Here is a 14,115-nt window from a genome sequence, read left to right on the forward strand (position 1 = left end):
TCCTCGGCAGCGACGGGTCTGTTATCTGTGACGACAACGGTGGCTCCGTGGAACAACGCGAGTTCTGCCACGAAGCGCAGATACAGTTGTCAGGCAATGCCTCTTTCAACGTTCACTCGTACGAACGCATAGTGACGTCCTTCATAAATGGTTTCTTCCAGCGCCACGCAGATGCAGCTGTAATCATCTGTGGTGGGACCTGCTACTACGCTCAAGCTCTACTCTTTGCTGACTCACTAGTACACGATCGTGAACAACACGCTCTGTGTCCTTATCCTGATTCAGACGCAGAGGACGGCTTGTGGGAACGCCTGAACGCGGTTGATGCGGAGGTAGCGCTGCGATATCACCCCAATGATCGCCGTCGAATCAAGCGGCTACTTGAGATCTATGATGCCACGAGACAAACACCATCAGCCATCTTCGATTCCCAGGCATCAAACCTGCGATTTGATAGCAACGCGCTCTTTATTGTGTGGGTCCGAATGGAGCGTGAGGTTTTGGACAGCTTTCTGAACAGGCGCGTTGACTTGATGTTTCAGCGCGGGATGTTGGGCGAGGTCAAAGCATTTTGGCTGAAAAACGGTGGGAAGCTCCCGCGTAATAGCCTCTCCGAGGCGATTGGATGCAAAGAGTTTTCCCAGTTCTTTAGTAGCGATAATCCGTCACTGATCACGAGCAGTGATTGTGAGAACGCTGTCGCGCAAATCAAGTCGAATACTCGCCGGTACGCCCGACAGCAGGAGCGATGGATTCAAAACCGCCTTCTTCCACTTTTGCACTCTTCGTCCTTGAAAGAGGCACCGACTCACTTTGTGCAGCTATGGGCACAGGAGGGCGTGGACGCTTTGTCTTCTGTTCAAAGGACTTTGGATACTTTTTTAGGGACATTCCCGGAGCAGCCTCTCGCAGAATCGCTGTTTCCATTAAAGCAACAGCTGGCTTCTCGCGAGCCAGTTTCACAAGAGGAGTGCAAAATATGCAAGATTCTGGTCTACGGTCGCGGTCAGATGGTGGTACATCTCAAGTCGAAGCGTCACCGAGGTTCTCTAAGACGTTTGGCACTGGAAAAGGAGCACAGAGAGAAGTACGGGCGCGAGCTGCCACCGCCAAAGAGAAAGCGGAACAAATGAGACTTTCTATTGCCATGCCAGGATGGGCTGTGAAGCAGTCATACCGAACACTACTATGGATCGAAGACAAAACTTAACCGAGTAGCTAGGCGGCAAAAAAAAAAACGGCAGCTAAATAGCAGAGGGCAGTGGGTTGCTCCCTCGTTTTCATACCAGCAGCATTGCAGCCGCAGGAGCTGTGCATGCTGCCTCAAAAGTGGTCAGGGCTGGAGCGATTGCACGTTTGTCGGCCCTCGAAAATGAGCCTGCCGGTGTGGCAAGGCGCACAAGTGACACATCCGTAGTTTCACTTCACATTACATTCACTTCTTTCCCTTTTTTTCTTGGCACTTGCTTGCGTTTGTTTCCCTGAGATTCTCTCAGCCTTCTTTATGCAGTGCTCTGCATTCCGTGCACTCAGTCCTTCATTTTTTTTTGTGAGGTGCAATGTCGCAGATTTGCATTGCTCTCACTTTTTTGGTCACGTGCGCAATCACCGCAGTGGCGGTAGGGGCGCTTCGGTGCAGGAAGGTGATGATGAAAGGGAAATCTGACATTGCACTCCAAACAGACGAGGCGCTGTCAATTCCTTTGAATGGCTCTGTCATTCTGTTCTCGGTGTACGTTTCCTTGCGCTTTATTCCGAAGGAATACTTCAACATCCTGATTTCCTTCTATCTTAGCTTGATTAGCGTCTTCGCTCTTCACATGTTCGTGAAAGGGTATATCAAGCCCAATATTGTCACCGGACTGATCTGCGTAGGAACCGGGTGCGCCAGCTTTTTTGCTCAGAACTGGATCGCAAGCAACATACTGGCCTTTTCTATCGCCGTCACAGCTCTTGAAAGGCTTCCTGTGAATGGGTTCACGACCTCTTTCATTCTGCTGATTGGCCTCTTCTTCTACGACATCTTCTGGGTATTTGGGTCGGACGTCATGCTGATCGTGGCGACCAGCATCGATGGACCAATAAAACTCGTGTTTCCTCAGACGATCTTTGGCGACTGCTCCAAGAAAAGCCTCCTTGGACTCGGTGACATCATTGTGCCTGGCCTTTTTATATGCCAAACACTGGTGTTCTCGAAGGACTATGTGAAGAGGGGAAGTCTGTACTTTGTCACGTCGATGGTCGCGTACACCCTGAGTCTTGTGAACACTATGGCTGTTATGCTGATTTTCCAACATGGCCAGCCAGCGCTCCTCTTCATTGTACCATGGCTTCTCGTCACATTCTCTGCTGTCGCTGTGTACAACGGGGATGTCAAGGCGGCATGGAGCTTTGATATTCTTAGTGTCTTCACAATCTCTTCAGAGGAGTCAGCGCCGGGTGACCCGCATGCAGAACAGGAGGTATCCCTCTCCACGTTTGTCTGCGAGGCTGCTTTGGACCTTTTCGGATTTGCAAAGGAGGATTCGGCGGCGGAGAGCAAGACGGCGGAGTCGAAGGAGAAGAAGGAGGCGTAGGGATGAGGAGACAGAATGTCGACGCGCGATGGGTCACCTCCGCGTGCGTGGCGCCTATTCCTCCATCCGTTTTTTTTTTTCGCACATGGGCGCAACTAACTGAACAAAAGGAGCGAAATTGTGTTGATACCAAACTAAAAGCCTCTCGGCAATGGCACTGAGAGGCTGGAATATTTCCACGGTTTGGCGAGTGCACGAGTATCAGATACAGACAACTACGAACACACGCGGCGTAGCCCTGGAACGAGCACCTGTTTCAGTGCCCCGCATAAGGTAGCTGAACTGCCGAGCACGACTCGCTGCTTCTGCCTTTTCCTCACACCATCTTGATTAAGAGGCCCTTTCCATTATATGTCGACTCTTGCCCTCGCTCAATGGTGCTGCTTTGATTGTGACAGCTAGATAACATACGCACAAAGGAAAAACGCATTACACTCTCAAAATTCTGATCATAGTCACATACTTCTCTTTTTTTTTTACACATCGTATTCACACCCATCGCGATTCTGTACCACTGCTGCCCCACTTGCTTGGACTTTTTTCATCAGCAAGACTTCTGCTGGATAACGGGTGGCGGGGAAATGCTGCGGAATACCCTTGTGCGCCGCGCCAATGCGCAGGTGGCGAAGTCGACAGCGAAGGTGTCTAGCGCGTCCACCCAGCGAGTCGCGAAGAGGCCACCAAAGGTGAAGTATTACATGGGTATCGCCTACGAGGGCCTGCGCCACGTGTATCATGGGTTTCGACTTTTCTTCATCAACACACGCTTGGCCTGGAAGTACTCGCGCCAGCTGAAGAAAGGTGTCGCTCTCACGAGACGCGAGCGACTTCTCTTGGAGAGCTCAACCAAGGATCTATTACGGCTGGTGCCGTTTAGCTTCTTCATTGTGGTTCCTTTTGCCGAGCTTCTTTTGCCGGTCGCATTAAAGATGTTTCCTGGGCTTATTCCGTCGACCTTCGAGTCGGAGTCCCAGGGGCGCAACCGCCTGTACGGTGACGCGATGAAGACACTGCGTGCTCGTCAGCGCGCGATGGACTACCTGTCTGCCACAGCGTTGACCACATTTGACAAGGAGCAGCAGGAGGTGATCCGACGTGCCGTTATGGGTGACTCAATCGCCCCCAAAGACATCCGTCTGGTGGCGCCGTACTTTGGCCATGATGGACCGTTTAGTGTCTTCAAAGTCCCGGACAACATCGTAGTTGGTCTCGGTCGGACTGTCGGGGTCTACAAATGGTATCACTCCCTCCTCCCCACACGCGTGTTGTCTCCTATTATGCGGCGCTCAATCATCCGCCGGTACCACGAGGCTCGCGAGGATGACCGGCTCATCCGCCTGGAGGGGCTTGACGGCATGAACAACGACGAGCTTGTCAAGGCCAACCAAACACGCGGCATGCGGTGGACAGAGGGAACTGAGACGCTCCGAGTACAGCTGGAGTGGTGGAACTCTCTGGCGCAGGATGACAGTGTCCCATACAACACGCTCTGGTGGATCAAGCCGACTCGATATAGCATTCGTAAGTCCATGAACAACTTGCCAGTCGAGCAGCGGCGGCAGCTTTTAGGTATCCAGAATCTGCCAGAGACGGTTCGTGCGAGTCTCGAAACGTTATGTGAGACTGTCGACACGATGTCTTCCATTAGCGACGAGCCAAACAGTGCAGACAAGCTTGTGGAGAAGATTGAAAAGATCACCTCTTCTGCTGAGAAGAGCGACTCTGACATTGGTTTCGAGGGTCTGCAGGAAGCCGTCGGGGCCTACCTGACGGAAGAAAACGTGAAGAGGATGTTCGAAAAGTTGAGCAAAAAGAAGCTTCCCGAGGAGAGCGTGGTGGTCTCGGATGTCATCGAGTGCATCGGCCAAGAGACGCACAACTCTAGCCACGTTGTGTCGACAGTGTTTGACGCGTTCGACTACGGCGCCGGCTCAAAGCCCATCACTGAGAAGGCTCTTTTGGGTATCGGCGCACGTTGCCGAAAGGCGGTGAGGCCGCCGCCCGCGCCGAAGGCAGCAGAGGAAAAACCAAAGAGTACATCCACGGAAGAGAAGTCCATAGAGGCGGCACCGCCTGGCAAGAGGTGATTACACACATGTACGCACTATCCTTGGAGGAATCACCTATATTGAGCAAAGGAGCAAGAACGAACAACAGCACCATCTGCTGCTTCTCTTCGCTTTGTTGTCTTTTAGCTCCTATACCAAATGGCTACCGCATCACACCAGCTCGACCCACTTAATCTCATGTGATAACATATCGGTGTGCTCTTTCGTGTGCTCTTTTCATAGAGCCCCTTCTCCACTTCTCTCAACCGCAGTAAGATAAACGGGGAAAGGCCGAAGACTGGGAATTCAAAAGACTTTGTTCCTTTGCGGTGTTTCTCTTTCTCGCCCTTCTTTTTTCGCTATTGCTTCTTTTGCGTCACCCATGCCTTGCTTCCCCCTTTCCTCCTTTCTGTTCCTTTGCTGTCTATGATTGTGGATGACATTGATGTGATTGCTGTGTTGATGTGTGCTTGTGTCTGTGCATACTTACGAGAGCGTCATGTATACACTCCGTCCAACACACCTTTCCGTTTTTTCTGGGAGGGAGAGGGAAGAATCCTAGCACGTGCCTGCGCGCACCGTGGCGCCACTCAATTGTGTTTTTGTGTATGCGACGTCTGCGGTTCTGGGAGTCACAGACAGCGTGTCGGGCGAGAACAGGGTGACTCTCAGCTGTCGCAAATGAGCGCTGCGAACTATCGATGCCGGTTGCACAGCCGTGCTGTTTCGTGAATGCGACAGCGGTGAGGAGGTTCCACGTTTGCAGTCCCTACAAGCATGCCTTGCTCCTCGTCGCGCGTCCAAAAGAACAAAGCGCTTTGCGCACCGCAGCATCTTCCCTCTTGTTCTACCTCTTCCCCTCTTCAAGCCGAAGCTTGGCGGAATGAGAGCGTTGCGCTTGCTGCTGTTGCGTTGCCATTGTCGCCAGATGTGTGGCCCCCCTTTTTGGCTCTCTTTGTGCTCATCCACCCCCCTTCGCGACGGTTGTCGACTGAGTCGGAGCGGACTTGAGCAGCGGTGCCGAAACGGAGACGCGCTCGGAAGCCGTGCTGACGGTGAAGTACCTCGGCACGACGTGTGGTGGATGCATATGTGATGCCACCACTCCTTGACCTGCCGTCTTAATTTTTGCTTGCGTTGTGCCCTGGCTTCACTACGCTGCCCGTTGCGTACACGTCGCGACCGTCATGAGACGTCTTCTTTCGCACTCTTTTTCGAGGAATAGATGATGAGGAATGAGGACTTCGGCTTGCGACTACTCTCTACAGCCTTATCTTCTTTTCTGGCGCCTTCTTTGACGTGTTGGGCGAAGTCTATGGAGCTCTTCATCCCCTCAACCCCCCTCCTAAACCCCTTTCCTCACTTTTGCTATAAACACAGCGTTTTGGGTTGCTTTGTGCTGGGTGAGCCTCAGAACATAGCAAGGAAAAAAGAGCAGAAATCGAGTGCAGCGCCTCGCTTCTGCTCTCAAGTGCGCGTGTCTTACCACCTCATCCTTCGTCTTTGCTGTTGCTCTCCCTTTCTGCGTTCCCATGAACAGCTGTAAAGCTATCTTGCCCCTTCCTCTGTCGCTTTGATCGAGGTGGAAGGGAGAACGACAGAGAGAGGGACGATGCACAAAGGAGCAGAGGACATCGCGCAGAGGGTGCGGCAAAGAGCACCGTCTTTCATTGGCGTGCCGCCTGGTGCGCATCATGTTGCGTGTTTCACTTTAACATATCTCTTTGTATTTTCAAACAACAAACGAGCTTTGATGAAACGACCGCGTTACCGTGTCGGCTGTCTACAGGATGTGATTCTCACGGATGGCACACATTACAGCTGAGGCGCGGCGAAAGGGTTATGTTTCTCCGATTTGTCGCTTGGCTGTAGGTAAACTGCTGCGCGCTGCCGTACGTATGCGTCAATGAGTGACGCGGAAGTCGTTCCAAATACTTCAGTGGCAGGTGTTTGTTCATTGTTTTTGGCTGCAAGGAGAGTTTGCAGCAGCATACTAGTATGCTTTTATTCCGATCACTTCCCTCTTTCTTCCTCTTTCCTCAGTCACATTTGCCCATCTTCTCGAATGATTTTCGAAAGCACGCCTTTAGTGGGCAACCCTACCGCGAAATCCTACCCATCTGCCGACGGGCGATTGTATGGGCGAAGCTTTAACGCCGATGACTATGACGCCGAAGTGCAAGGGCAGCGCATGAGGCAGTACTATCACTCTGTGTTTCGCTCTGATGGCATTGACGTGGCTGTGCGTAACGTCGCTGTGGTGCAGCAACCCTGGCTGCAGCACTTCAATCCCAATGGGCGTCGCGGCCGTATTTGCTGCCAGGCTGTGTCCGCCCACTTCAGGCGAGGAAGGCTGCACGTGGTGGCCGATGTGGACGGTATTGCTGCGGCGTCGCTGATGACGGTAATAGCAGGGCGAGGCACACAGGCGTCAGGGGATATCTGGGTCGGTGATGCGACTGTCGACGCGCAAACTCGACTGCGCCTCATTGCCTACGTGGGAGCCGAGTCCCTCTTCGTCCCTCTCCTGTCAGTGAAGGACAATTTGTGGTTTGTAGTGCATCTTCACTGCAAGGAGCAGCGCAGTTGGACGCGAGAGCTGGTGCTAGCCGCCGCCAACTTCGTCGGTCTCGATCTCGGCAAGAAAGTTGCAGACCTCTCACAGTCGGAGAAGTTCCGCTTGCAGGTGGCGCTTGAGCTCGTGCTGGACTCACCGGTGCTTTTCTTTTCATACCCGTTTGACGCCATGGGTCTGGTAGAGCAAAACGAGTGCACCCAGCTTCTCTCCCGACTCTGCGTAGACGTGATGAAAACGGTGGTGCTGAGTACGCGATCGATGCCCATGCCCCTGCACAGCGCTGCCGACACACTCCTCCTATTTGGCGCGGGGGGAGTGGTGCTGTTCTCCGGGAAGTGCCAAGACGCCATATCATACTTCAACTCCCTTCGCATACCGAGGCACATACCGCAGCCGCTTTGGAAAGGAGTGCTAAGTCATGACGCGGACGCACAAGCTGCCGAGGAGGATCTGAGGACTTTCCACGCGCCCTCGCTCCCCCCTTCCGATTCCAGCCCCTTTTCACAAAGGGGTATGAATGCGCCAGGGAGTCGCTTGTACTCAGTCATATGCACGCCGCCGCGACTTTCGTCGCGCGTTTTTCTGATGGATGACCTGAATGGCACGCCGCCGCCGCCGCCGCTCTACTGCCGTGCGGCTGAAAGGGGCAGTGCGTCAACCAGCGCCGTTGTGGAAGTGGCGACCAGCGGAGACCTGATGGACTTGGCGGTGGAGTGGGCCGAGAGTGAGTCGCAGACCATGTTCTACGCCGCTAAGTACTACGACTCACGTGTGCATGTGGCTCTCCTTTCGTCGCTGGACCCTGCCAACGCTGGAAGTGCTGCCACAACGCACACCCCGCCTCCCCCACCCCGTGCACTACCACATGGCGTCTGGCGTTTTGGTGTGCTGCTCAGGTACACGCTAAAGCAGATTCTGGCGGATGCTGAGCTGCTGTTGGGCGTTGCGTTCCTTTCCATCGGGCTGATCGTTCTCACTGTCGCAGTGCACTCGCAGCCAGAGAATCAAGGCGGCATGTACAACATCCGCGGGCTCATCTTTATAGCATTTGTGCTTGTCCTTTTTTCAAACCTTGCCGCGATCGAGAGCATGCGTGATCAACTCCGCGTTGCTCTCGGCCACCGGAAGCGAAAGCTGTACGGGTCTCTGAGCTTTATCGTGTGTCTCTGCGTCCGCGTTGTGCTCATCCGTAGCGTCTACTTGGCCCTCTTCCTGCCATTTGTACTATTTGTCTTGCGCTCGTCTTACTCGCTGGCCATATTGGTTGGCCTCGTCACCTGCACTCACGCTGCGTTTCAGTATTTGATTAGTCTGCTTCCCTCGCGGCGGTGGGTGATGTGGGTCTCATACGCGTACTTTGGGTACAGCATCATTTTCTCAGGGTTTCTTCTGAACCTGCGCACACTTCCGCCCCTTCTCGGCGTTCTCAGCATCCTGCGGTGGGGATACGGTGCCGTGATCTATACTTGGCTGCATGGTAAATCATTCCAGTGCGATGGGGCCGGGAACACCTCCTACTGCTACACCGGCGACGACTATCTTGCCGTGGAGGGGCTGGAAAATGAGTCTGTCGCGTCTTCCGCCTTGATTCTCGCTGTTTCGGGTGCTTCCATGATGGCGCTTCTACTTTTCTTGTGGTCACTGAGGAGTGTCTAGTCCGTTTGAAGTCCCTGCCGCTGCTCTGCACGCATCGAAACATTGCACTCGCGTATACGTAAAGGGATGGAATGCCCACAAAGCGCTTGCCTTTTCAATTTTCGAATACATGAGGCGAAACAATGCTCGCAGACGCTTTGGACCCCCTTCCTTTTGCTTACACCAAATGACTCCTTGATGCCGTCATGCATCTGGCCTCGAAACAGGGGAGGCGACGGCGAGTGTGCCACAGGGCCAACACAATCGATGCGCGGTGTTTCGCACTTCTCCTCGCTTATCCAAGTATGCATGTTGTCCAAATCGTTTGCCGTGGTACATCCAATTGATTTTTTTTCGTTTTTCTCGACACCTTTTCTGCTTCGCGTACTTCTTTTCTTCATAGAGGTCACTGTTACTTGTTCGTCATCTGGGATCCACACTGCTTCTGCAAAGGCTCAAGGTTTCATTGACAAGCACCCATTGTTTCCCAGGAGGGCGCACGCTACCCACTGTCAGAGCACTCGTTGCCCATCCGCAGAAAAAGAAAGGGCCAGCGGTGCAGAATGGACGCCGCCAGGAAACGTCACAGAGGGAACGCGTCAGAAGCGGCAGCCAAAGGCGATGACGATGACTCGGCCGCGATCCCCAGACGTGAGGCACGGCACCACGCGCACGGCAGCAAAAGCGCCATCCCTTTCACATCTACCCCAGAGGAAGCGTGTGAGGATGACAGCGACTACGCTGTCCTGGTGAAACGGAGCACGGCGCTGCTGGCAAAGCTCGGCCAGCGCAGTGTACTCGACAACTGCGCGACCCAAGAAACCAGCAGCACGCAAAAGGAGGCGACACAACCAATGACACTTCCATGTAGGTTCGAGAATCACAAGCTCAGCTTGTACGGTGTTTCTTGCTCTGCCGGCTCTCTTGTTTTACCCTTTGCCACAGCTGAGGGCATACAGCCCACAGAGCTAGCTCATCGCTTTACCAAGTGTACGCAAACGGAGTCATCAACCACTCTAGAAGCCCGCAAGAAGCTGCTAGCTACGGAGCTGAGTGAGCTCTACACGCTGTTGCATGTCTTTTTCTCGTGATAAGTTCGCGTGCTCGCGAGTTGCTTTTTTCCCCTTGCTCTTTTCGTTTCTCCACGGACATGCGCGCTGATGGAAGGCTCTGCCTTACTGCGAGCACCTTTCTCTCTGCTCATTGATTTTGCTGCTGCTGTTTACGGCTCAGACACACTGCATCGATTCCTTGAATTCACAGTTAGCGATTCAAGCCGTGCCTGCGTGCATCCCCGCACGGCACCTGGGGCTGTTGTGCACCGGCAAATCGCCTTGGGACGCTTTCTCTATATGCCAGGAATGTTCTTTCCAGCACACGTTAACTGGTGGTGGCTTTATATATATATATATATATATGTTTTTTTTTTTCGCTTGCAAGTACCGCAGATCCTACGCCCGCTCCATTGGTTCCCCTTGGACCTTTGCTCATGCTTTCCCTCTCTCGTCCCTGTCTCTTTGCTTTCTGCCTCGCTCTCGTTTTTCCGCCAGGCTCTCTCTTCTGCGCGATGCCCGCGTCCTACTCAGTGGTTGTTTGTCTTCCGCTACACTGTCGCATTTTGTTTTTGTTGAAAGCTTACGACAGGAATGAAAGAGGGATGGAGGATCTAAATAATAAAAGACGATATGATGATGAGGAGTGAGTCAAGGCACTTTCTACGATTCCAATGACATGCTTCACCACGCACGTATTTTTACTTTGTTTTGTTCTTCTGCTCATTTCAGATCTCAAGGAATGGAGTCGTGACAAGCGTTTGTTTTTTTTTCCTCCACCCGCCCTCCCCTTGATTACTCACCATGACAGGGGGATCCTTGGGTGACGGAAGAGGGGGATACGTAAGTCTAGCTATTCGTGGGTAGAGTTACCCGATGGGGACTTGAAAATAACAGAATTCTCACTGATAGCTGTGCCAGCTCCAGAGGTACCGAGGTCGCAAGCAAAGGGACACCAAATCGGTGTACTTGTCCACGGCAATGGGAAACTCATCAGCCAGGAAGAGTTGGGAGCACATGGGTCGCAATGCATCAGGCCTATTGTGTAACATCGTTCTCTCCTTTTATTCTTTCAATTTCCCTTTCTCACTCAGGTCGAGATTTTTTTTGCGTTTTCCTTTCTTCGTGCAGCCTAATACTTCTTTCCCTTTTTTCTGTGGATTTTACTTTCCGTGCCCCCTGAAGCACAACTGGTTGGGTGCGTGCTCTCTGTCTTTTGGTAAAATTCGTCCTATTTCGGCGTACGGTTTGGACATATACATACATACATACATATATATATATATACTAGTCGATTTCATTTTTTTTTTGCTGCACGAACTTGTTTTCTGGAGCCAGAGGCACGATGAAGGCGGTGCACCTCCGTCACTACAGGGGCCAAGAAGCCGAGGAGCGCTATAAACTCGCAACCCCTCGCAACCTGATCTTGCAACGCATGCCGACAGTTGACAGCGGCGACCCGGTGGCCAAGGCGGAGGCGATCCGAAACTACGTTCACAACACAATGGAACTGTTCGAGAAGGTTTTCGACTGCCTTGCATATGAGGAGTCCTTCCTTGTGCCGCCCATTCACAAACTTCGCCATCCCATGATCTTCTACTACGGCCACACCGCATGCTTCTATATTAATAAACTCCGCGTGGCTGGCCTAACGGAGCGGATCAACCCGAGGCTCGAGAATATGTGTGCTATCGGCGTCGATGAAATGAGCTGGGATGATTTGAACGAGGCGCACTACTCCTGGCCTAGCGTGGAGACGGTGTGCGAGTACCGTCGCCAGGTGCGCGACCGCATTGACCAGCTCATGCTGAGCGGCAAGTTTCCCCTCAAGATGCCGCTGACACTGGCAAACAGCACCGATAATGACGCTAACGCCTTCTGGTGGGTGATGCTGATGTGTGCCGAGCACGAGCGCATTCACTTAGAGACCGTCTCCGTGCACGTCCGAGAGCTGCCAATGAAATACATTTCTACGGTCATGTCTGACGTTTGGCAGCGCTGCCCCGACGCGGGCACTCGAGCTCCAATTAACGACCTCGTGCCCATCGCTGGCGGCAAAGTACAGATGGGCCGCATGCCGAACTCGCGTGTGTACGGCTGGGACTGCGACTACGCGAATGGATGCAATATAGTGGAGGTGGCGCCGTTCAAAACGAGCAAGTTTATCGTCTCCAACGCCGAGTTCTTCACGTTTATGAAGGCAGACGGGTACAGTGTGCAGCGGTACTGGGACGAAGAGGGCTGGAAGTGGGTGCAGTGGAAGAAACCGGAGCACCCGTGGTTCTGGGTGCGTGACGAGACCCGCCCGAGCGGCTTCGCGCTGCGTCTTCAGACGCAGCTGATCGATCTGCCGTGGGACTGGCCATGCGAGCTCAACAACCTCGAGGCTCACGCCTTCTGCTCCTTCAAGAGCGAGCAGCTGGGCAAGAGGATTCGCATGCTGACCGAGGAGGAGTGGATGCTGTTGTTTGACCGGTACATTGGAAAAGACCAGCCGGATTGGGGTGAGAAGGCGCCTGGAAACATCAACCTCGAGCACTACCAGAGCAGCTGTCCCGTCAGCAAGTTCAAGCACGGCGACCTGTATGACGTGATCGGCAACGTGTGGCAGCATTGCGAGACCCGTGTCCACCCCTACCCCGGCTATCGGGCTCATCCCTTTTATGATGACTTCTCTCTCCCGACATTCGATGGCCAGCACGCGTGCATGAAGGGTGGCACGTGGGCGAGCACTGGCAATATGGCCACCCGCGACGCCCGCTTTGCTTTTCGCCGCCACTTCTTCCAGTACATTGGCTTGCGCTACGTGGAGGGACCTGATGTACTTGAGCCGCAGAGCAAGTGCAGTTGTCTTGGTCTCGATCCTGAGGTGGATGCCATCACCGACACCTGTTTCCGCGACTCTTTCCAGGGCTTGCCAAACGGCTGTGTTGCGATCGCCGAGTATGCCAGGAGGATGTTCGCGGAACATGCCACGGTGCCAGCGGAGAGAGCGATGGATATTGCATGCGGCGGCGGCCGCGTCGCATTCGAGCTAACGACGTTCTTTCAACAGGTGCTTGGCGTCGACTATACGGCGCGCCGTCTGATGCCTTGCTTCGCCCTTCGCGAACGCGGCGAGTGCCAGTACAGCGTCCCGAACTCTGCCAACGGGGAGCGCACTGCCCATACTGTGAAGAGTGAGAACTTCCAGTGGGAACCGACCCTCAAGCGCGCCACCTTCTTTCAGTCCGACCCCACAAACCTGCATGCCCACCTCTCCGACTTGTCGTTGGTGGTGTGCTGGAATTGCTTGGAGCGCAGTTACCAACCAAGCGCCATTCCTGCCCACCTGCTCAGCCGTGTCGCAAAGGGCGGTCTTCTCGTGATTGGTGGTGACTACAACTGGGATAACATCAAGAAGAACGCCGAGGACGCTGACAAGCAGGACAACACGTACTTGACTGACCCCTTGATCACGTTCAAAGGCAACTATCAAACAGAGATCTTCCACCTGCTGGGCGGCAGTGACGCGGTAGAGCAGGTAGGCGAGGTGGTCTCCATTCCAGTGGCGTTTCCGAAGACGGAAGACACAGCCGACATCCGCGTCATGGAGCTCGCGACGTATCGCAAAAAGTAGGAGTGCGCAAAAGAGTGTCTGCAGAGGCCCAAGAAAGAGCGGCGCCACGACGACACACGCTGCTCGACTGTGAATCTCCCTTTAGCCCTTTTCTATTTTTTTCTTTTGCTTGTCCCAGCCCCCTTAAGGCAGGGGTGGGGGTGGGGGAAGCTAAGCGTGGTGTCCAGGGTCCAGTGCCGACTCTGTGAGAGGAAGGCAATCACCCCCTGTCCCCTGCCAATGCCGAACAACCTCTGGTGGCGACAGGGCCAAGCACCTGTGACGTAGGGGTGGAGAGGGCGATGTGTCGCTGCTGATGTCGGCGGCCAGGTCGTGGATGGCGTTGCGCCGGAGCGGCCTGCAGCAGTGAGCGCACTTGCGCCATCCGTCTGGTGGGCATGGTGTCGCCGCGACTCGAGCGTATCCCCCCTCCCCGGCCCTCACACTGCCTGCTGGTGGGGGGCGCCTGGGCTACCCCGAGGGGCGCACCAGGTGGGGACCGGCGCCATGTGAGCCGCTGTGAGGCGGCCTCCGCTTCGCAGGCCGGTAGTGCTTTGAGGCATGGGCCGTGTGCGGGTGACGGAGTCGGCGCATTGCTGTAGAGCGTGTGTGTACGACTGCTTTGCAC

General features: G+C 54.1%; 6 protein-coding genes across 6 annotated transcripts; all 6 read left to right on the top strand.

Moving 5' to 3' along the window:
• Window positions 1–485: 485 nt before the first annotated feature.
• LMJF_29_0900 (conserved hypothetical protein) lies at window positions 486–1,133 on the top strand (the record flags this gene model as incomplete). Its single annotated transcript, XM_003722121.1, has 1 exon — window positions 486–1,133. The coding sequence occupies one exon, from the start codon at window positions 486–488 to the stop codon at window positions 1,131–1,133; it is 648 nt and encodes a 215-aa protein (XP_003722169.1).
• Window positions 1,134–1,646: 513 nt separating this feature from the next.
• On the top strand, window positions 1,647–2,576 carry LMJF_29_0910 (putative signal peptide peptidase; the record flags this gene model as incomplete). The annotated part of the gene is made up of 1 exon (XM_003722122.1): window positions 1,647–2,576. The coding sequence occupies one exon, from the start codon at window positions 1,647–1,649 to the stop codon at window positions 2,574–2,576; it is 930 nt and encodes a 309-aa protein (XP_003722170.1).
• Window positions 2,577–3,157: 581 nt separating this feature from the next.
• Window positions 3,158–4,663, top strand: LMJF_29_0920 (conserved hypothetical protein; the record flags this gene model as incomplete). The annotated part of the gene is made up of 1 exon (XM_003722123.1): window positions 3,158–4,663. The coding sequence occupies one exon, from the start codon at window positions 3,158–3,160 to the stop codon at window positions 4,661–4,663; it is 1,506 nt and encodes a 501-aa protein (XP_003722171.1).
• Window positions 4,664–6,689: 2,026 nt separating this feature from the next.
• On the top strand, window positions 6,690–8,858 carry LMJF_29_0930 (ABC transporter-like protein; the record flags this gene model as incomplete). The annotated part of the gene is made up of 1 exon (XM_003722124.1): window positions 6,690–8,858. The coding sequence occupies one exon, from the start codon at window positions 6,690–6,692 to the stop codon at window positions 8,856–8,858; it is 2,169 nt and encodes a 722-aa protein (XP_003722172.1).
• A 542-nt stretch (window positions 8,859–9,400) lies between these two features.
• On the top strand, window positions 9,401–9,928 carry LMJF_29_0935 (putative A-1 protein; the record flags this gene model as incomplete). The annotated part of the gene is made up of 1 exon (XM_003722125.1): window positions 9,401–9,928. The coding sequence occupies one exon, from the start codon at window positions 9,401–9,403 to the stop codon at window positions 9,926–9,928; it is 528 nt and encodes a 175-aa protein (XP_003722173.1).
• A 1,306-nt stretch (window positions 9,929–11,234) lies between these two features.
• LMJF_29_0940 (conserved hypothetical protein) lies at window positions 11,235–13,508 on the top strand (the record flags this gene model as incomplete). Its single annotated transcript, XM_003722126.1, has 1 exon — window positions 11,235–13,508. The coding sequence occupies one exon, from the start codon at window positions 11,235–11,237 to the stop codon at window positions 13,506–13,508; it is 2,274 nt and encodes a 757-aa protein (XP_003722174.1).
• Window positions 13,509–14,115: the final 607 nt, after the last annotated feature.

This window comes from Leishmania major, chromosome 29 (assembly GCF_000002725.2).
Source record: "Leishmania major strain Friedlin complete genome, chromosome 29".
Taxonomy (NCBI): Eukaryota; Euglenozoa; class Kinetoplastea; order Trypanosomatida; family Trypanosomatidae; genus Leishmania; species Leishmania major.